This window comes from Solanum verrucosum, unplaced genomic scaffold (assembly GCF_900185275.1).
Source record: "Solanum verrucosum unplaced genomic scaffold, falcon-dt-bn FXZP01000018.1, whole genome shotgun sequence".
In the NCBI taxonomy this organism is placed as follows: Eukaryota; Viridiplantae; Streptophyta; class Magnoliopsida; order Solanales; family Solanaceae; genus Solanum; species Solanum verrucosum.
In genome coordinates this window covers 294812-318259 of record NW_026020225.1, presented here as the reverse complement: position 1 = coordinate 318259, position 23448 = coordinate 294812, and the positions used below count along the sequence as shown (strand labels likewise).

At 33.9% G+C, this 23448-nt stretch overlaps 2 protein-coding genes across 2 annotated transcripts in view; both read right to left on the bottom strand.

Moving 5' to 3' along the window:
* LOC125831893 (uncharacterized) overlaps nt 1–23448 on the bottom strand; it is a 360286-nt gene that overhangs the window by 273038 nt on the left and 63800 nt on the right. The window lies entirely within an intron of this gene.
* LOC125831868 (acetyl-coenzyme A carboxylase carboxyl transferase subunit alpha, chloroplastic-like) lies at nt 6669–19390 on the bottom strand. The gene is made up of 5 exons (XM_049511007.1): nt 19322–19390; nt 19056–19175; nt 7347–7519; nt 6920–6956; nt 6669–6827 (listed from the first exon to the last, which is right to left on the bottom strand). Exons 1-5 carry the CDS (start codon nt 19388–19390, stop codon nt 6669–6671), a joined length of 558 nt encoding a protein of 185 aa, XP_049366964.1.

Below are 23448 nucleotides of genomic sequence, written 5' to 3'. Positions count from 1 at the left end.
TACATTCTCCATGATCTTTTGGACAAAACCGTGCAACTTGTTCTTCCTTATGGATTGAAAAATTAACCTAGAAGAAGAAAAACTAAAGCAAATGAATCACTGACTTTTGGATAGAGAGCATATGAAAAATTATATCACTTGCAATAGACCACGTTAAGTAAAAAAGAAGTAATTAATTATTTTTTTATTCATACATGGTGCATGCTAATGATAAATGCATATAAAAAAAGATTAGTTCAAGCATTATTCATCAAATAGCTTGGGTGCACTGTATGCTTCTTGTAAACATGAGCTATAGTCATCAGTTGAGTATCAACTTTTTGTCATTCTAAATATCACAACATATATAGAAAGATGTTTTGGAGCACCTCCATAAAACAAGTAAACACACCAATCGTAAATTAAAAGAAACTGAAATTGAAAGGATGTTGAAAAAAAAAGATATTAATAAGTCATAAGGCACATATATAACATCTCAATTGGTTGATCTATATGTGATTCAACTAATGTAAAGTACTATTATTTGATATATTGAGTAGAAAATTATCCTCGTGAAAGTTGGATTGCTTTAAGTAAACTTTTTGGCAACCAACAAATATACTAAGATTTCAATTTAGTGCTAAATTGTTTTTGTAGCAACATGTGTTGTAATTGATAAGGGATAGTTGGTCTTCCTTTCTTATGTTAGAAAAAAAAATATAGTAAGGGGAAACTTCAATACTCGTAGAATGCAGTCAGAGCAAGATAACATAGTTGGATGTATTTTGGAACAATTAGAACTCATATACCACCTCCCATATATTGTTCCATTAAATAATTAGAGGTTTAGAATAAATAGTGATCTTCATGTTCATTTCTGGAGTTGTTTAATACTCAATAATTTGTCCTATGTGATTAAGGTAAGACTTGTTTGAAGTAAGTTCTAGAAAAATGGCATATTGTGCTTTACCAGTAAATCTAAAATAGTGTGATAAAAAACTTAATTACAAATTAACTTATCAATTCTTCTAAATTATTCATACATTAATTACCACCATTATAAAATGTCTTTGTATTTTGCACCAAGTCATGACCAGTAGACGTTTAAAACAAAAATAATAATGAAGTAAATCAAAAAAACAATTAACAAAAGAATTCGAGCCTTCACCAGAAAAATTCCTTGATCAATTTATTTTAGATCGCACGGATATTCATTATCAGAAAATCATCCATATGTACGTACGAATACTAAACATGTTTTTCTAAAGATCTTATCTTAACTTACATTGCTGTCAGTGTATGTTTGAAAATAAGTTAGCCCTATAAATGTAGTCATTATGTAAGTTGCTCTTAAATAAATCACTTAAATAGAAAAATTCATTATACCAAAAGATGATTTGTCGATTTAATTAAGTTAATCTAAAAGTATAAGTTGGAATTAAATACAATCAAAAGAAATATACAATAATAAGAGAGAGATAAATTTGGGCTTCTGTCCAATTCAGAGTATTGGGCTAACAAGTTCATTCTTTCTTTTTGTCCTAATTCTAAGTAATTCAGTCTTTAAAGACACTTCATTTTGGGCCTAGCCCAATTTTGTTGTATCATTATGTATATAATTACTATATACTTGTTGTATATATTGTATAATGGACGTATATTGATTGTATACAACACTTGTTTATGTATATTAGCTTATGTTTGCCTTGTATATCAGTTCCTGTTTTCCCATACAAACACGAGGCCGACTCAATAAAGAAAATTAAGACTGTATGACTCAACTCAAAAATGTAAAGAAAAAAAGAAGTCCACAAGACACTCGGATAGACATCACATGCAAACAAGGGGATATAGATTAACATATAATTCAACTAAAATAAACAAAGAAAAAAATAAAAAACATGTTGAAAGCACACAATTTTAAAAGAGTAATTGAAAGAGAGCAATGATCATTTGATCCATAATGAAGTAACATGGCAACTGGTAACATGCATATATGTAAAAAAAAAATAGAGGAAAAAGAGCAAAATTGGTCATTATCATATATTCAAGTAACTAAAAGACATGGAATTAACACACGCACACGCGCACACATATATTACACTAACTCAAATTTTAAAACAATTTTTAACCTAAGAACTCTTAAAAGTTAAAACAATTTTAACCTAAGAACTCTTAAAAGTTAAAACAATCAAGCCACGAAAGTTCCAACACAACAGTAACTTAAACATATATTTTCACTTTAAAGAGATTTCAATATTATTCAAGTTATGACAAAGAAGAACTGATCACAATCTTACGTACTTGGAACAAAAAAAAACTATATACTTATTTCTAATGAACCGAGAACCAATTAATAGCGGTAGAGAAAATATATAAGAAACCTTCATAGTGGCATTATAATGAAGCTCAAGTGACTTAAATTAATCATATTATTACAAAGAGAACAATCAAATGAACATAATAATATTGGGACATCAAGAGGATAAGAACTCCTCGGTCATGAACACCTAGTGACCCCTACAAATAGGCATAATTAAAAACTCTTTATCATGTGCGTGTACATGTGAGATTGATGGATTATATCACATAATACAGTAATGAGATTAGTAGGGGATATGAACTCTCCGATCATGCGACTATTTGATTATTTAGAGTTGGATACTATTATTGTACATGTTTTACGTGTATATGTGTTTGATGAACCTAACTAAAATTATTGTGAGACATTGGTATGTCCAAGGTAAGGTTAGTGATCTGTAAAATTTTATTACTAGCAGGTTTGAAATACTGATTTCATTTGATACTCATGTCCATCTTATTTGACTAGGTGTAAAGCGAAAAAATCTTTTGAAATTTCAAAGAAAGGGTAGGGGTTCTTATTTCCATGTCAAGAAGGTTTTACGCACTTGAAATGTCCGCTAACACGCAATTATCCAACGACTTGAAAATTTTATGACTAACTTTGGAAAAATATTTAAAGGAAAATATATTTAAAGTTATTTAGAAAACATAATAATTTAAGATACTTGAAATAATTTAAAGATAAAGTTTTGTCAAAAAATGACTAAGTAAAGAAAGACAATTAAATAAATCACTTAAATAGAAAAATCATTATACCAAAAGATGATTTGTCGATTTAATTAAGTTAATCTAAAAGTATAAGTTGGAATTAAATACAATCAAAAGAAATATACAATAATAATAGAGAGATAAATTTGGGCTTCTGTCCAAATTCAGAGTATTGGGCTAACAAGTTCATTCTATCTTTCTGTCTTAATTCTAAGTAATTCAGTCTTTTAAGACACTTCATTTTGGGCCTAGCCCAATTTTGTTGTATCATTATGTATATAATTACCATATACTTGTTGTATATATTGTATATTGGACGTATATTGATTGTATACAACGCTTGTTTATGTATATTAGCTTATGTTTGCCTTGTATATCAGTTTCTGTTTTCCCATACAAACACGAGGCCGACTCGATAAAGAAAATTAAGACTCTATGACTCAACTCGAAAATGTAAAGAAAAAAAGAAGTCCACAAGACACTCAGATAGACATCACATGCAAACAAGGGGATATAGATTAACATATAATTCAACTAAAATAAACAAAGAAAATAATAAAAGACATGTTGAAAGCACACAATTTTATAAGAGTAATTGAAAGAGAGCAATGATTAATCAATCCATAATGAAGTAACATGGCAACTGGTAACATGCATATACGTAAAAAAAAATATAGAGGAAAAAGAGCAAAATTGGTCATTATCATATATTCAAGTAACTAAAAGACATGGAATTAACACACACACACACACACATATACTAGATGAGTATTGCCCGTGCTATGCACGGGCCCAACAACGTGAATTTTGATGTCATTTATTTGTGTCTAATCTTGCGTTCACATATGTGTAGACTCTAAACAATCATAAAATTTCAAGATTAATCATAAGCTCACAAGCACTGAAATAGTTACTTTTCTAATACTTCCTTTAATATACTTGCAAAATCAAATCCAAGCGTATGTCTCATTAGTTCCTATCTACCATCGTATGATACATGATCAACAATATGTATTTCTACCACTGTTCGTACTTTGCACCATGGACACATAAATCACATATCGATAATGCAAATATTGTCCATTGCGAGAAATATTTCGCTGCTTTGTAATTTACAAATAGCTGCTTACCCTATTCCAAAAAGTGAATAAGAGGTTAAACATATTGAAATAGAAAGCTTTAAACCGATAAAAATTCAAAGGGACATTTTAAAAATACTATGGTAGAAAGAGAACATTTGTGTGTGTGAGAGAGAGACAGGAAGCGAGACAACTTATTAACTCAAATCAAGAAGCAGTGAAAAAAAATCTACTTATATACCCAATAGTCAAGTTATACTCCTTTAGAGGTGACTCAAGGAGGGCACAAAGTCAATAAAGGCCAAAAATCATCACTACAATCTAAGTATACATCAAAAATTTGATTCTTTCTCAAACCAATATAGGATCCTTTCATCATTTAAGAATAAACCAATTACCAATTCCTTACTTTTTTTTTCTTTGATAAGACAATGATGACAAGCAACAACTATATGGAGATGCCAGAAATTAATGCAAACAATGTACAAAAATAATTGATCACACATTGAGTTTCTTATAGTATCACATGTTGCAACCAAATTGACACAAAACAGTTGATGAAAACAAGCATGTGCAGGAATCAATTAAAGAAGAGACCATCATTACCATTCCCTCAGTGGCTATTTGATAATGGTCCATCTTAGATGTCTCAAAATAAATAAAAACAAGCTATGTAAGCACACCATACATTATTGAATTGTTTGGTGTTAAAGAATGATGCAGACAATAAGAACATACCATGATTTTCTATAGTAGATGAGTATGATGTCAATTCCTCCCTCGTGCTTTTATCAACATTAAAAATCGTACCAAGTGATTCATCCTGCACATATTTCACTGTTGAAATGACAGTTTTAAGAAAGTCTATCAGAATAATAAAGGTACCAAGAAAACCATGGATTGTCATTATACATTGGAAAAGATCCAGAAATAATTTCTTGAAAAGTTATTCCACTATATGAACTACCTTCCAAGAGACATCCACCTATGCGATTGTTAGGCTCTTTATTAGGATATCGTCTTTTGTTTGTTGAAGTAATTTTTGGCAAGCTACCCAACCTAAGCATTCTTTCTTCACAGCAACCTTCTGTATCCAGACTTGAGAGAGCACGGTTACCATTGAAATCACAGGCAACTGCTTCAATGCCTACATGGTTCATCACCAGTCTCCTTCGAGTTTGTATCGGTTCCTAGTACACCTTAAATGAATACTGACAAACAAAATTCAAATAAAAATGTGAAATTGAAATTAATTCACAAATACAAAGGAGTGATCTTACACTTTCTTTTTTCTTTTTAGGCAAAACCAACCAGTAAGATATCACTAATTTGATACACCAAAGAACCTGCTTAATTAGACACAAATTAGGTATGTAGACCAACAATAATCCACTTCTCACGAAGAGGAAAATCTATATTTTCCACTTCTTTGTTTGCTTAGGTATAAGGAACACACCAGTCAATCTTTAAACAACCGACTTTAGTCATCAATCTCATTTTTTCAAGTTCGAGAAAATTTCATGTAGTTAATACTTATTAGACTTGCATATAACCTTTCTTGTAAATTAGAAGTGTGCAATAACACTAAAAGCATAAACAAGATCAACTTAGAACACAAGTTGTGTCTACTTTTTTTTTTCTTTTCGAAAAAGTAATAAATCCAACAGCAAAAGAAGCAAAATAACACACCCATATACAAGAAGTATATCAAATGTAGATAACCTTACAAAAGATATATTTTTTATGAATAAATCCGATCTTCTATACATATATAAGAACCTTGTGAGTGCACAAAAAATAGATAAGGGATGAAAAACTATTCTTTAAATGTGCAAAATTCTTCTCTAGTTCATTAAGAACTTTGTCAACATAGTGATAAAAGAGCAACAATCTCATGTTTTGCATTGTTTCCCCGTCTTCTAAAAGTCCAGCTAAACATTTTTTCTTTCACACTACTTGACATCACCAACCCTTCACCATAGATTCAAATCTTTCCCTTTCTAAAACCAAATTAAGTATAAAGGTGAAAAGTATAGAGATGGTACTTACTGGAATAATTGCATCTGCTATCTAGAGTCTGTAATGTTCTTAAGTTGTGATCCTCAGTTTCTCAGCTGCTTATTCAATAAGAATTTTCGTATGATAAACCATTTTTTTCACAAACTGGAAAAACTTTTTCTCATATACCTTTGGAGTTGCTTGTGAAGACTTCCATAATATTGTAGCACAAGCTTCAGGATTGGTCAAAGAAGCACAGACGTTAAAATATGGAAAAGATCAAGATATTTAAGGAAACAATGCAAGAATTGTTAAAACAACAACTACAAAATCCATGCCTCAACATATGTACAATGTGTCCGCATTTTTAAGCTAACACAATATGTTTTTGGTTTATATAGTTAGTTGAGAGTTCATATATTGCTTATATCTCTGCAGGCACAAAAAATATATTTGAACCTGAACGTCTTATTCTTCAGACTATCACATGCATGCTAAGTAGCAAAATAAATTTATGGAAGAAGTACAAATGAACCAAACTTACCTAGCAACATAAAATGCTGAGTTTTCCAACATTAACCACTTGTTTGCACATCCAATGGCAAGTGTTTTGCCTGAACCACCTTTATTAGTTAAAATTGTTATGATTGCAACTCTCAGCCCAAACATTGCCCTTAAATTGGGGGCTATTGGCTCACCCTACATGAAAATATTGGAGGTGATTATAGATTCTACATGACCAAATGTTATCTAATAACACAATATTTGAAAGTCAAGGTAAAGACTCACACCTGACCTAGCTCTTTAGATCTTAAATCAGCAAAAACCCTGGAGTGTCAACAAATGTAACAATAGGAAAGACACTATGATCAACATATTTCATCATTCTCAAAGCCTTTCTTTAGTTGCAAGGCTAAGATTTAGTAGTTATCAATTCATCTTTTTACAAAACTAACCTTGAGGTATCAAATTAAGCAACATTTCTTTCAAACAACTAGACACTACATAGACTCTCCAAAAATCTGATAACTTGAGCAAAAATCAAACTGGGAACATGTTGAGAGGTTATGAGCAACAACTTCAGCCTAACAACTTGTTGCTTAATTAATGAAAAAATCAGTTCAAATTAACTTGTTATTAACCACAGAACAGATTACTTGGAATGCTTAGTGATAGAAATTTGTAATAATGCTATGAATGAGAATTTTTTAAGCATACCCATAGCTCATAAATGGGTTGTCATTGCAAAGTTGATGACCAATGAAGAGATAACTTCTACCTTCAATGCTCCCAATATCACTCACCATGGCTGGATCATCATAGCCAGCACGATCTCCATGGAGCTCTATCCACTTTATGCATAACATAGGATTAAGATTCCTTGAGTTGCACTGTCAAAAAAATTGCTAATAACTATAATGGACAAAAAAAAAATCAACACATATCTTCTCCGTCATATTTAGTATATGATCTTGAACAGTTGGTCTATTAGGGTGTTGAGCAATTTGGAGCCGTTGGATGGGTGTCAAATGAGTGTACAAACCCTTCAGGCTCCGACAATATGCCATATGTATCAAATGGAATAGAAAAGTGTTGGTCAAATAATCATATTTGCATAGGTATCACCAAAATAAGCTAATTTCCTTCACATAATGAACAATACTATATGTAAGTAGACAGATTACCATAAGTTGGTAACATACAAAGAAAACAAATTTTAATTTACCTCTTTAAAATCAGAGTAGTTCAAAACTAACATAAACTATGATAAACATACATACATATATAACCAACTACTTATTGTAAGAGCCAGGTGAATTTTTATGAATTTGTACTTAAATATTAGTTATTTCAATATTTTTCATCTCAAACAAGATGTTAAAACTTGAATCATTAAAACAAGACATGAAATTGAGAACATGAGCAAATGAAATAAAATAACAGAGGATTAGCAAAGGGATCAACACATGTAATGTTAACATGAGACGTGGCAACATTCACTAATGAGGGAATGAGATAATACCAAGTTATGGTACAATTCAAAATATTCAAGGGATTTAAAAGGAGTGCACAAAATCCAAATTTTACTTAAAAGTGTAAGTGAAGTATGAGTTTTTCTAGCTTAGACATTTTCTCAAACACCTGGTGCACGTCAGAAATCAGAAAACCACATATGCATACTCCATTAAATCTTGCTACAAGTGAAAAATAAAATTAGAAAAATGATCATACCACTTAAGTGTCTAGCAATTTATATGTTGGAACAAGTGGTTGTTCCCTTGATCTCTTGGTGTGGTAGGTCAATGAAGCAATTAACGGCTAACTTGGACAAGTTGTGATGTTGTGCTCGTCTTTGTGCGGAACATACACATAAAACAGGTTCAATTTCAGTATATTGCTGGTTGGGCATCCACTGAAGAAATAGAAATATCTATAAACTACAACATTAACAAAATGAAGTAGAGATTAACCCAAAAAATGTATCTTATGCTCTTTAATTTTCCAGCTTTGCCTATTTTTGTGGCATTCTTTTCATCAGAATGTCATTGTTGAAAAAAATAAAAAAATAAAAATCACTTAGCAACCAAATCCAAACTCACGATGCAAATACTTTCGAACAAATTGTAAACTCCATACACCCTTTCTTTTAGCTCTAGATCCATTAACCAAATTCCCCCAAATAACAACAAATTAGCAAAACGATGCACTATAATTTTGATTTTTCATGAAAAATAATAATAAAGAATTGGGTAAAAAAATAAAAATTGAACAGACCTAACGTGTAACCCGCTGTGAAGATGAAGAGAATCAAATAGTTCTTCAGTGTGAAGAGCAATACGCCATTTTTGAAAGCGTCGACTTAGGTTGAGAGAATAATAGAGATAAAGCGTAGACTTACATATTTTTTTTCTAGCTTGGTAAATATTTGGAGCTTATGCTTTATCAACTCTCTTCCTCTTATATGTTGTATGTTTCAAATTGGGATTTTCAACGGAATAGTTGATTTAGCTCATACCCATAAGTTGCACCGCTGGGAAAATAAGGAATTTGAGGGAGAGGATCCAACATTTTGGCTCTAAGGCCATAGCAACTATTAATAATAATAATAATAATAATAATAATAATAATAATAATAATAATCTGGAACTGGAAGCAGAAGAAAGAGGATCTAGAACGATCTAGAATGGAAAGAAAAAGTAGTGTGATTTGCTAAAATATCAATCATGCTAATTAATATTTTACCCTTGTATGATAGCATAATTACGAATATGTCCTTGGCCGTCCCACCTTTCATGTTTCTATATAATAGAAAATAATAATAAAAATAATAATAATAATTAAAAAATAAAAAATAAAAAATAAATAAAATAAAATAAATAAATATATATATATATATATATAATGTGTGTGTGTGTTACACTAACTCAAATTTTAAAACAATTTTTAACCTAAGAACTCTTAACAGTTAAAACAATGAAGCCACGAAAGTTCCAACACAACAGTAACTTAAACATATATTTTCACTTTAAAGAGATTTCAATATTATTCAAGTTATGACAAAGAAGAACTGGTCACATTCTTACGTACTTGGAACTAAAAAAACCTATATACCTATTTCCTAATGAACAGAGAACCAATTAATAGCGGTAAAGAAAGCAAATAAGAAACCTTCATATTGGCATTGTAATGAAGTTCAAGTGACTTAAATTAATCATATTATTACAAAGAGAACTATCAAATGAACATAATAAGATTGGGACAATCAAGAGACAAAGAGGGAATTGGAAGAGGGCAAAGAAAGAATATCAAATAAAAAATATTTTTTAGCTATTGAATTAACAAACCATGGTACTCTAAAAAGGGAATTTTTCACATCGCAATTCAGATAACAAATTTAAATGAGCATGCTCTTATTACTTCTAGTATGCATAAAAGCTTTATTAAGCTATACATTGAATTTTAAATTAATAGCAACTTATCACTAAGACATGAAAATTGAACCAGTAAGAACAAATAATACTCATAACTATCTAATATGCACCAAATAAATCATTTTATAATCATAACGAAAGATTAAAAAAAAGGTAGAGAATAAAGGGAGTAAGTTTTAGTTCTACATTGAGGATAGAAGGGTGATAGTATTAAATATCGATACTTTGACTTTAGACGAAGCAAATCAATATGTTGAAACTTAAATTTATCTAACTCATAATTCTTAATAGAAAACTCAGAACAAATATGCTTACTAGGAGTCTTAATAAATCAAAACATGGTCCTTCTTTGTTACCACTATAAGGATCACTCCTGATTGGCCAAAAACATTGAAGAACAATCAACATGTTTAGCATTTTTTAAAATATGAAATTAAATCAAACAAACATGGAGTTATTTCAGAAGACAACAAAATTTTGCTAGCATATAATTTGAAAAGGGCTGTTAATATTAATGACCAAGTTCGGTCGACAAATTCAAACATCAATTACAAACTACTTACTATTACAAACAAGGCTTGCATATATAGATTATATTAAGCAAAGTTTGAACCTCATTTGGCAAACATAAGGAGACATGGGATGGGAGAAAACTACAATTACAACACCAAGAATTCAAACCAAACAAATACAAATTATTCAAAATAGACAAGCTATGACTACAACTAAATACTTTATACAAGATTAAGCTTACATTGATATAAGACCTCAACCAGTGAATCCAAAGCTACAAAAGAAATTGGTAGAAATGATGACTACATCCATATAAAGAACAAGATTCTGAAGAAAAAATAAATACACAACTCATATTTCATAAAGCAAGTTGGAAACAAAGAAGCAGGAGGAACATTCGAGTTATCCAAAATAAAAGATTCATATAGATAGAATAACATGTGTCACATCAGAACAATTTGGGTCGACTCGAATAAATATCTTTACCAGATTAATACATGTCAAGGTTCAAAATACTTCACACAGATGGACTAATTAACAATAAGCAAATAAACAATTAAATAGCAAAGGCTTACTGAAAATCAACAAAGGGCAAATAGGTACCCCCAATTTAATATCAGTCGGCTCAAAGGAACATGCTTACGAGAAAATAAAAATGTTATCATCACTTTAAAACCCACAAAATCACCTAGAACGGACAGTTAAGTTCAACCAAACAGATGGAGAGGACGAACTCAAACAAAGAATTCACATACTAAGGACTCAACTAAAGAAGAGATTAAGATAGATGAAGCCAAGGAAAAAACTTAATAAAATGCATATCGAGTCATCATACGCCGACATCAAATAGAGAATACAACACACTAAAATATTCAAGTCATATTAAGAGGCATAAGAAGACATTAATCAATATAGGAAGTTGTGATGATCCTTCATGTTATTTTATATGTTTTCTGATCTTTTTAGCATTTAGATCTTTCTTGTTGAAACCACAAATAATTTATGATTTGTTGGGACTTACAATTTGATCGCCTGATTGTTCGTTTGAGTTTTGTGCAAGTTTCCATATTTTGGAGCTTCTAGAGTTTGTACGATTAATTTCGATCAAAACTCCAAGATGATGACCTCAATATGCAACTCTAATGGTTTCGTAAGCTTCTAAACATTGAGCTTGTTCTAAAACAACTCTTCGTGCAGATCTCGAGGCTATTGGGCTCATTGTGAGCCCCTTATGGAATTTGGCTAGAAACAATTTTTGGGTATGAGACCCATTTTTTTATCGAGACAACCTCGGATGAAAGTTTAGCATATTTTATTTGCGTGCATGGGTTTCCAAATGAATCTCAAGCATTCCGTCGGAGTTTTTTCAACTCTAAAGTTTAGTTGATGTTGCCTGTTGCGCCCAAATGCACACGCAAGTGTGCGTGGTTGCACAAGTAGTATAGTTCTTTTTAGAAACGAGTTATCGTTCCCAAGGGACTTATGATCAACTTATATTTGCTAACTTAATTCCACAAATCGACAAGAGAAACTTTAAAAGAGATTGAATGTTGTTTATTACTAATATGACTAATGCAATAAATAAAGTAACTAATGTGAACGACTTCAAATTGATATTTTAAACAAGTAAAAGACAATTTCAGGGCTGCAACATGCGTTGTATTTCATGTATCGTATCTCAGGTAATGAACTAATTTAGGTTATCAAGCCACTAATTTTCAAGGTTAATTATATGATCATGGTCTCCCGACCTCTAAGCGCCTACTCCAATTAGCTGTCTAACTACATCGTTGAGCGGGGATAGACAGTTCTAATTTGTGAGCATTTATATTTCTTCCTGTTTTATAACCAAGCTAGGTGTTCGTCCGGGCGTCACTCCTAAACACAAATCAACTCAATTTAATGGAAGATCAAGCTTTATGTATCCTTTGATCTATCTACCTTAAAGTCTCCCGAGTTTAAGAGTAGACAAGAGATTTATATCTATGATGGCCAATCAAGAAATACTAAAATAAGAACACAAAAGTAGCTTAAAACGATAACCATGAATTAATTCAAAACCGTTGATACTCAACAATTATCCGTAGCTACAGCCCCAGAACAGGGGCGTTTAGCCACTAATCTCTAAGAAAAGAAGAAAAGAAAAGAACCCTAAAATGTATTGACGACCTATATTTGATCTCCCATAATAATTATTTAATAATTATTTTTATGAACTATTTATAGAGGTAGAAAATCCTAAATAAAATAATTGAGTCAAAATAAATTGGGAAACCAAAACCCAAACGGAATTGAATTCCATTTGAACCATTCTCTGTCCGCCGCCTTCAAGAATTTGTGTGCAGCTCCTAGTTTCATATTGTAATTTCCTTAATTTCCTTTCTTTGCCGCAATACTTTGAACATATATATAAATATTAATATTATACTATAATCTTTTCATTAAGCTGCTTGCTTGATTCTTCCATAATATTCCATCTTTAATTCGTTTTAGGTCCAAATTTCTTCATCTTTACACCAATTTTCTCCTACAAATAAAATACACTATTTAGCACAATTCATAAAATCCATGCTAAAAAGGGACAAATACAAATACTAAATGTGAGGCAAATAATGATTTAAGATATATATTTTTGGCCTCACATCATAGCCCTTGCTAGTGCATCTTGGGTTGGTCTCCACGTTTGTAGATTTGGTCCCCACATTCGTGGAGAAGGGTCAAGTTTTCCCTCCGTGTTAGCGGACCTGGTCCTCGTATTTATGGAGAAAGGTGAAGTTTTCCCTCCGCGTTCGCAGAGAATTGCCTTGGCTATTATATATTTCTTTTTAGCGATTTTCAACCTCATTTCTCAAAATTTAAAAGCCGATATCTCGAGTTCTAGAGCTTAGATTTGGGTGTTTCAACATAACAGACAAGGACTTAATAGAATATTCTTAGCCTGTTATTCAAAAATCTTTCCTCAGATTTGTCTTGAATTGACGTGGTTATGTATTGGAGTGGTTGGAGAAGTGTTGGGGGAGCAATGTTTTGAGGTAATTCTCACCCCAAAGGGACTGCCATGTATCCTTTAATGGTGATTTTTTTGCATGAGCCGTTTTAGCCCATTTTTGAGCTCGGATTGTTCTCATTTTTTGGGCACAAGTTCCTTGAGATATTTAGGATCTTTTAATGGAGTCAAATTTGAAATTTTTGGTATGGGGTCCACATTCTTGTTTTTACTCAATTTGTGGTCCATCTCTAATTATTGCAATTTTGGTGTTTAATTGTTTGTATTGATGTTTTGATCAACAATTTATTAGTGTGGAGGTGACTGGAGGTGTGTTGGAAGCATCTAACTCTTGTGTGGTAGATTCTGAGCTTGAATGATCGACTTCAACGTAGGCTATAATTTACTTTCTTGATTGGGATTTATTAGATGATATAAAGTATGAATTACATGTAATTTAGGAGTGTATTTATCAAGTATTATATCTCCTTCCATTTATTATATCTTCTCTTGATTCCTGTAGAATCGTTGGGCTTGTTGTGGGTGAAATAATCTTTAATTTAGGCTAGTAGCCTTGGTTAGAATATAACTTAGCGTGACTATCCTTTTTAGAATTGATACTTGAGGCCTTAGGCTAGGATTGAGCCTTAGATGCCTTAGAATGTGCTTTATTGCTCTTGTAGTTGTGTGGTTCTTTCACTAGGGCTTATTTCAAATGGTGTATCTTGTATTAGTTCCTGAGACCTTAGTGACTCATCATAGCCATAGGTTGCCATTAGTTGTGCTTGGTTGTACTGGAGCGATATGATTAGGGTAAGGCATCGTTCCTTGAGTTATTTCTCTCCCATAATTTAATTCTGAAGCTCTTCCTGATTCATTTGTTTGTTGATTAACAGTAGGCCTATTATGTTTTATTGAGTTATTATTATATTATTGGGTTCGAGTCTGTGGTCGAGACCAGTTGTATTCCATCTTAAGTCTCTTTGCCTTAATAGCGTGGTAGGGCTGGATTATATTTATAATCGCATGTGCCTTGTTTGGATGTTGGTGATGACATGCACTGCATTTGTTGGTCATTCTCATGTGTTTTTTGGTACGATCTTGGTTCATGCATTGGATCATCATTACTATTTATGGAAAAAGACTATTTTCACTTGATTACTATTTTAAACTAGTTTTAACGGGAATCGTACCACTTGGATCACTTTGTTAAGCTAGTTTTCTAGGTTTATGAGGTGTTGAGGACGTGATCATTTTCTACTTGAAATATTAGAGGCATCTGGGATATGCTCAACTTTTACTTGACTAGTCGGTGCGTCGACACTTTTTTTGCATTTCTTTGGCTACTTGTACCTCTGGTACCATGACATAGATGATATCTCGTAAGTCCCAATTTGGGCCCAAGAAGTGTATACGAACTTCCCACATCCATATGGGTCCCTCTGACTGTGTGTTCCATTGTACAGGAAGAGAGAGCTCCATGAGTCCTACCTCACTTGATAATGGCAGAGGGTAGGTATATATACTTGGTTATTGATGGTTCAGCTGGTTCTACTGCATCTCATGCATTCATATGCATTGACTATCACTAGAATAATTAGTTGTTGGTTGTATCCTTCAATTTTTTGGGGGTCGGTTGGGTTATGTTTGTTGTTTGTACCTTCTAGGCTTATGAGGTCCGATTAATTTATAGTTTAACTATATTCTGTATTCTTGTGATATTGATATAATAGTTGTTAGGTTGTTGTTTAGATTTATTGATGTTAGTTCTCCCTGACCTTAGGTAGTTCATGAATTATGTAACATAACTTTGCTTGTGAGTAGGTTACTCGTTTGAGTGATTCATAAACCCTCGTCGGGATAAACAAGCAAGGTGGCTCGTGGCTTAAGGTACGTTATTTGACTCAGTATTTTTACTCTTTGTATCTTACTTCTTCTTTCTTAGTGCCTATCTTATCATGTTATATCTCATGTTTAATTATGTGTGTTGTACTTTCCTTATTTATTTGTTGTTTATATTTGCCTTGACTTTGGAGCTCAGTCGGTCGATGTCTAGTAAGTACTGTTTATTGGTACTCATATTATACTTCTGCAGCCTACAAATTATAGTCCGAGTTCTCATCGTTGACTTGGATCTCGTGTGGAGCATCTTTGTGGATTCGAAGACTTGGTTGAGCTCATGAAATTTAAAGTTATTTTGGGATAGGCTAGTCTTTAGGTTGTATTTGGAGATAGTTTGTACTTGTATTGTATCTGTAAAAGCCTTATACTCCTATTTTTATTAGATGCTCGATTAGGGACTAATGTCATATCTTAGAGATGGTTTCTTGTATTATATTTCGGTTGATCTCTCTTTTTCTCAGTATTATTAACTTGTTGTTTCTTAATGTTATCTTCCACGTGATATCCCGTTGCTTATAGTTTCGGGCTGGGGGTTAAGCTTATCTATTGGTGGGATGTAGTAGGTGCCATCATGACCTGAGAAATTGGGTCGTGAAAATTTGGTTTCATACGTTTTGGTTGACCGACATCATTGGTATGAGAGCAACTGCCTAATAGAGTCATACGGATCGGTGCAGAGATGCATGTATTCTATCTTTGGGAGATTGTAGGGCATTCTTAGAGAATTTTGTTTTTTGATTCCTTATCGTGTGCTTTCGCTTTGATGAACCTCTAAAATTGCTTCTTCAGAATCTACTCTTTCTTAGATGGATGACACAAGATATTCGATGGATGTGGATGGAGCATCAACATATTCTACCAGAGTTTCAGCACTTGGTCGGGCTAGATGCCCTAAGTTAGGCACATGCCTTAGGTTAGGAGACGTTCTTCAGCATTTAGAGAGTCTAGGGCAGCACAAGATCCGTCAGGGTTGTTGACTACCTCGGCTCCTCGAGATTCAATGTTAGGAGGCCTTAGTCTTTTTGAGGGTACACCATATAAAAGTGTTGTTCTTGGTGTAGTGGGTGCTTCTCAGGATAGAGTTGGGTTGATTGGTCCCTAGCAGGGCTCTTCGTCCATTTCTGAGTACGTTTTGTGATTTTTGTAATGGGTCAGGCATACTCCCACATTATTCCCTATGGGTCGAAACTTGAGCCAAGAGTTCATAAAAGGGTTGTCCTTGCCACTCTAATTGGCGTCGGAGCACATGATAACAACGGGGTCTACCTTTCCCAGGTTGTTAGTCATTTGAGGGCTGTGGAGCAGGCTGATACGCCCCAATTACACCTTCCTAAAGAAGTATAGGGCTCTAGGTTCAAGCTAGTAAACAGTGGATTATCACACCAAATTTCATTGTTTAATCATTTTCACATTCGTTACTTTCTTGGTCGGGCAAGTAGGACTAAGGCGGGTTCTAACGTTGCACACCGTTAAAACACAATCAAAACGAAGAGATCAATAATACATGCATAAATACTATTTAAGAATTACTTAATTATTAGGTCTACGTTGTTAATTACTCATGGTTCCACAACCCTAGTTGTAGATTTAGCTACTCATGCTTGGGTGATCACAATTAATAAGTTTGTTAAAATAAATCATAAACTTATAATTAGAGTAGATGGAATTCAGAATCTTGAATTGACGCACAAAAATGATATTATAAACCAATGTTTCAAGAATTAAATGGACAAAGTATTCACAAAATAATTTTCAAAGCCAAAACTAAGTATCCAATTGTCTAAAACTTAAAACGTAAATAAAAATGACTATTTATAAACATCTACTACTAAATAAAGTCAAAAAAGGAAATACAAGAAAAATGGGCTTCGACAGTCAACTTTACAGGTCATGATCGACGACTCGTAGACCACGTCCGTAGAAGGCAGCTTCTTCAAAGGCCATTTGGACACATCCTACGAACATGATCTACTACTCGTAGACCTTTGTACGGTCTGTCCTAGCAATACGTCATTTACAATACTGGGGCTCATAATTCTTGCCTCTTTCTACGACTCAATACTACGGTTCTTAGGTCATCCTACGACCCGTAGTATGTTTTTGTCTCCCCCTACTTAACCTAATTTCTAGCTTCTTCTCCAGCCTTCATCTACGAGTCAATCCTATGTTTTGTAGTATAATCTAGTGCTTGTAGGTTGACTCGTAGCTCATCAAAAACCTGTTGCTTTAATAGAATTCCATCTTCGGACAGTTACAACCTACTTTCCTGCAAACATAGATAAATATAGCATCAAATCTTTTAACAAAGGCTTAAGACACATGCAAAATGCAAGTGTAAAACATTATAAGTATCGTAAATTTGCGGTACATCAACACCCTCAACTTAAAATTGTTGTTTGTCCTCAAGAGACATTACTAACTCTAAACGACACGATGCAAAAGTAAACCCAAAAACTCAAGCAATCACATGGCATTTTTTCAAACAATCAACCCTTAATTTTTTCACTTTTCACTACAGTGCAATCATTAAGTTCAACAACAAGACAACAACATGCATATCAATTTACGACATAGACATACTAATAGACATATTTACATACATAATCACAGAGATACCATCTCTTCGACAATGTAACTTGTGCCCTTATTGCAAAGAAATCCCTTTGTTCACACATATTTAGATTTATAGTTCAATTTCATGGACTCAGTATTGCTCACTCTCAGAGTTAAATTCAATACAATACATGCACAATACCACATGTTTGCCTTTATTTTCAATACTTGACTCTCAAACTGCCAAATTAGGATTAATATAGGACTTTCTTAGCTTGTAACGTAGGCTCAATGCCATGTATGGTATAATTGGATTTTTTAAATGACTTTTCTGCCCTCCTTGACATTACATTGACTATTTTCCTCTTTAACAACCAATCCAGGTATCACATTAATATTTCTTTTCTTCTCATTATTCATTGAAGCTCGGGTGTGACTTTGACTTACTTTTTTTTTCGTTTCAACTTTTCACTCTTTTATTATTTTATTTTATTTATTCTACCACACCATCTTAATATTTTTCTCTTTTCTAAATACACAACTCTTTTCATACCCCTTTCTTTTCTTGTTTTCCTCTATAGTAGCCACCCTCAACTTAGGTTTTTTTACTTGAGTTAGGGTGAACGATGTCCAAGGAGGTACCAAGACCAAAAAAAAGGTTAACAATTATCACGGGGAAGGTGAATTGAGTAAATTGAAAGAATGGTCTAATTCAGGCTCAATAATTTGAATCGAAGGGAGAATTTTTATTTAGTTGATTAATTTTAGGCTTTAGTGGACTCAATTTCAACAATGGCCTATGATTATTTCCTAATTAACAGTTGAACCAACTTAGCAAGACTAACGAGACTTGTTCTAGATTGATATACACAGTACGAATGAACAAGTATCCTCACACACATGTCACATCATTTAACTATCAAATTATCAGTGTATCTGGTTCATGTTTCAGCCTAAGTCATGTTATCTAATCGGTTCATATGATGTCTAAAAAAATCCTACATATATGACTTATCAATCACACATATATAACACACAAACCAAAATTTCATGGGGTTGAGCTAGTATCCTCAGCTCGAAGGCATCTATCTTCCTCTGTGTGGCCTGAGTCTGCTCTGAAATAACAACTTGCTTCCTCACCTCAGAATCCTGACCAAATTGCTACATCCATGGTCGAAAGTGTTGTAACAATTGCGTCATTTGAGTCTTTAGCCGCTGAAGTCTGGCTATCGGCAAGGTGGAGAGAGCCGATGTAGTGGGGGCACATAGTGTGCTATCAGCCAGAGAAAAATTGATGTGTGTGTTGCCTTGCCGAGCTCAGTAGTAGTAGTATCTCCCGCGGGAACCTCACCCTCTTTAGACCCAGAAGTGGTCATCTACGACATGCTGAACTATGAGCCGCGTAATGGTGCAGCCGGGTTTGACATAACCCAGATAAGCCCAACATCTAGTGTCTGAGTCTGTGAAATCAATAGGTCAATACCCATGAGTAGTGGCACCGTAGACTCGCGACATAAGCAGAATATCAGCCCAGGAAAGGGAAGAGTTATGGTCACCCAGAATGCTCGCCCCGCCCATATATCTCCTAAATAAGTACCCGAAGAAAATCAATCTTATATCCAGCCATGATACATGCAACCATCACTGTTCGATCATGAATCAGATGGTTGTCTGTCATAGTGGGTGATAGGTGAGAACGGACAATCGACCACAAAAGTTTACAATAAAGTTGAGTTAGGCCTTTTTAATTGGGCCCGGACCGCGTACTCGGTCCGAATCAACCCCTTGCTCTGCAATGTATCTAACAACCTATCTCAATAAATCCTCTTTTTGAAAGGCATCCTTCATCGCTTTTGTATCACGCACAAACTGCATCTTATAATCAAACTCTGTTGTTGACATAGTCTGCTTATAACTCGGGCCATGCAAAAATCGGTGAATGGTCTGATCCAAGATGTCAATTAGACTTCCCAAACTATGGTGCTTAGAAGAGGAGGTTGTGCTAGCTCTTTTCCCTTTTTCGACATTCATTTCTTGACTATAGTTGCATGCGATGCATAAAACTCCCAGACCATATTTTTGTTGTACTGGCCCACGAACTCTACCATCCACTCACACCGATGTCGTTTGGATAGTGCATGTAGCTCTGGAGAGGTGTGAAAACAATCTTGAATCCTCAATAATAGGCCATCTAGGGTGTTTTCTTGCGTTAGGAGCAACCGTCTTCAGAAAGATCTGGAACATGCCCCAGATGTCAAAATGATTTAGCTGACCCGCAACCCAAACAAAATCAGAACTCAACTGAGATCCACAATGAGAGCCCAGTGTAGACTTTTTCGATGAAATACCTTCTTCGCTTTGTGAGACAGCTCCCTCTTGAGACTGGAGAGTCGATGTTTGGGGAGGTCCAGCTATACCAACCGGGTCTGGGATTATCTCCAATTGCTAGGACTATTTTCTTGTGGTCCGGGGTGCCTGAGGTGAGTCTTTACCCATGCATGGGTTGTCTTCTAACCCACTCTATTCATCATCTATGGGTTTATTTTGTAATTGCAACTAAGACGTAGAAGCGACAGTGGATTTCCCACATCTTTATGAATTACCTCTTTGTGGCATAGTACCTATAGGAATACTTGTTAGTAACAAATAAGACGGTAAAAGAAATCAAGAAAAACTACAAACAAATCAACGAAACTAAAAAAAATTCAAGACAATGCATTATTTTTGGTCTTACGATTGGGTTCCTACGGGTCATAGAACCTTCTACGACCCGTATGGTCAAATCATAGGAAGGAAGGACACATTTTAAGTTTCCGTAGTTGGAACTAAGGACTGAGAGTACAGCCCGTCAAAGTTTCCATGGACCGTAGGTCAGTCCAGTAGTTCACAACTAAAGCTACTTGAATTTTATTTATGAACTAGAAATCCTATCTACGATCTGTAGGAAATCCTATGACTCTTAGACAGGCTCCGTAGTTTTTGTCATTTAGCATCATCTATCAGATGTCTTGTACGAGTCCTATTTACAGTTCATAGGAAGTCATACGACCTGTTGATAGCATTTGTACAAAAGGTGTATGGGAAATAGTCAGTAGTGGTCCTTTAGGCCTATCTACAAAGGGTAACTATGGGTCGTAGATGGATGTATAGTTTGCAGAAGATCTCGTAGGCATAAATTGCTTGGGATAGTGTGATTATTTTCACACAATTTCGCAAAATTTATCAGTCCCATATTAATTCTAAATTGTATGCATTTCTAATTCTGACATTCAAATAACATCATCATCCTTAGGATTTATATTTTCAATTTAATCAAAACAACCACTAGTACCACAATTCAAACCCTAATTCAAGTTCACAATTTGGATTTATTCAACAATTTATGACACAGATGCAAATAATTGTCAACACTCACAATAATATTGTCCCTAGGGTTGATTTTAACCAATTTAACACATAATTAACAATCATCACAACACTAGGTCAAGTGTCAACTTCAAATTTCAACCAAATTTAATAAATTTTAGGGTGAGATATCATACCTTTAGAAGTAATATGAAGTTGTGTGAGTGTGTTTTCAAACGTAGACGCCTAGACTTCGAAGCCCACACTAGGATTGATTGACCCATGACCTTTTTGTTAATTTGTCCTACCGGAATGTAAATAAAATAAAGGAACTGGAGTTTGTTGAGAGGTATTGAGTACGAAGTGAGTGTTTGTTTTAAGGAAGAGAGTGGGGATTAGCAACGGTTAAGGAGGGGTGTTAAGGGGTTCATAATAGTTGGAGAATATGGAAAGATGGAAGAATTCAAAAATATAATTTTTATTACGATAGGGTCGTGGGTCTGGTGTCTTAATTTAACCTCACTTGGTCTTACGAAAGCTCGTCTATGGACCGTAGAAATCTTTTGTACATCGACTTCACACTTAGAATAATTCAAAAACATACATGAAGTCTACGGGTACAAACTAAGGACAAGCCACGATTCATACTATGCACTCGTAGACCTAAAGTTGTAGTTGTGTTTGGACATAGGTTTCTACGACTACAATCTACAATTTGTCCAATGAACTATGGCCCTTATATGGGACCCATAGAACAATTCCTCAATCATGTTACCTTATTGAGATTCGACGAACAGAGCCTACGGTATGTAGGAATATCTACGGCTTGTAGAATCCATCCGTAGGATCCAATGCACTTGAAATTTTTCTAGATTTTTCTTTATATCCTGCACATATAGCAAACATTAGGCATTCGTTTTCAAGTGCATTGGAGTCCTACAAATCCTCAAGGCCTAATGTCCAAAAAGTGTCTACAATAGGTTAACTTAGGGTCTTTATATTCTAGACACTTTTTGGACACAGACCCTAAGTTAACCTATTATGGCAAAAAAAATCAAAAACTAATAACTAGAAAAACATCAAAAATAATTAAATTACATCTTGGGTTGTCTCCCAAGCAGCGCTATTTAACATCACGGCACGTCGCAGACTCCTTAACTACTTAGACTTCATCAAGATTGCATTCTTCAATCACCTCTTTGACTTCCTTTGGTTGCCCTAAAGATTTTTATCCTCTGGTCATTCACATTGAACGTTGTTGTTTCATTATTCCCAAGTTCAACCGCTCCATGTGAAAACACTTGCACAACTTTAAAAGGTCCAGTCTACTTTGATTTGAGTTTGCTAGGAAACAAGAGCAACCTTGAATTGAAGAGACGGACAAATCACTGAGAGCAAATTCACGCTTTTCTAACTTTTGATCACGGTACTTCTTTATCTTTTCTTTGTACAAGGCTGATCTTTCATATGCTTTTAGGCAAAACTCATCAAGTCCATTCAACCTCTTATTTGATGTAGTACCCCAATCTAGATTCAACTTCTTGAGTGCCCACATAGCTTTGTGTTCTAACTCTACAGGCAAGTGACAAGACTTTCTGAACACAAGTTCGTAAGGAGACATACCTATGGGAGTCTTGAATGCAGTACGATATGCTCATAGAGCATTATCAAGCTTTCTTGACCAATCCGTTCTGTTTGCATTCACATTTTTTTGCAAGGATTTGCTTTTTCTCTATTGGACACTTCAACTTTCCTACTCGACTGAGGATGATAATGGGTTGCTACTCTATGTCGAACATCAAACTTCTCAAGTTACGCCTTGAATAACTTATTACAAAAGTGAGAACCACTATCACTGATAATAACCTTTGGTGTACCAAATTTGGAGAAGATATTATTTTTCAAGAATGCGGTGACACTCTTTCCTTCATTATTTGAAAGTGCAATAACTTCCACCATTAGATACATAGTCAACTGTTACAAGTATGTACTTCATCTCATTTAAATTCACAAATGAACCCATAAAGTCAAGGCCCCAAACATTGAACAATTCAATTAACAACATAGGAGTAAGTGAGAGTTCTTGTTT

Bases quoted from the DNA above. Each gene is read 5' to 3' on its own strand.
- LOC125831868 (XM_049511007.1), bottom strand. From the start codon at position 19,390: ATGACCACTTCTGGGTCTAAAGAGGGTGAGGTTCCCGCGGGAGATACT. The intron at 19,176-19,321 runs GCAACACACACA...CCATGGATGTAG, and splicing joins CTACTACTGAGCTCGGCAAG to CAATTTGGTCAGGATTCTGA. The intron at 7,520-19,055 runs GTTTGTGTGTTA...TTTTTTTGACAG, and splicing joins CTCAACCCCATGAAATTTTG to TGCAACTCAAGGAATCTTAA.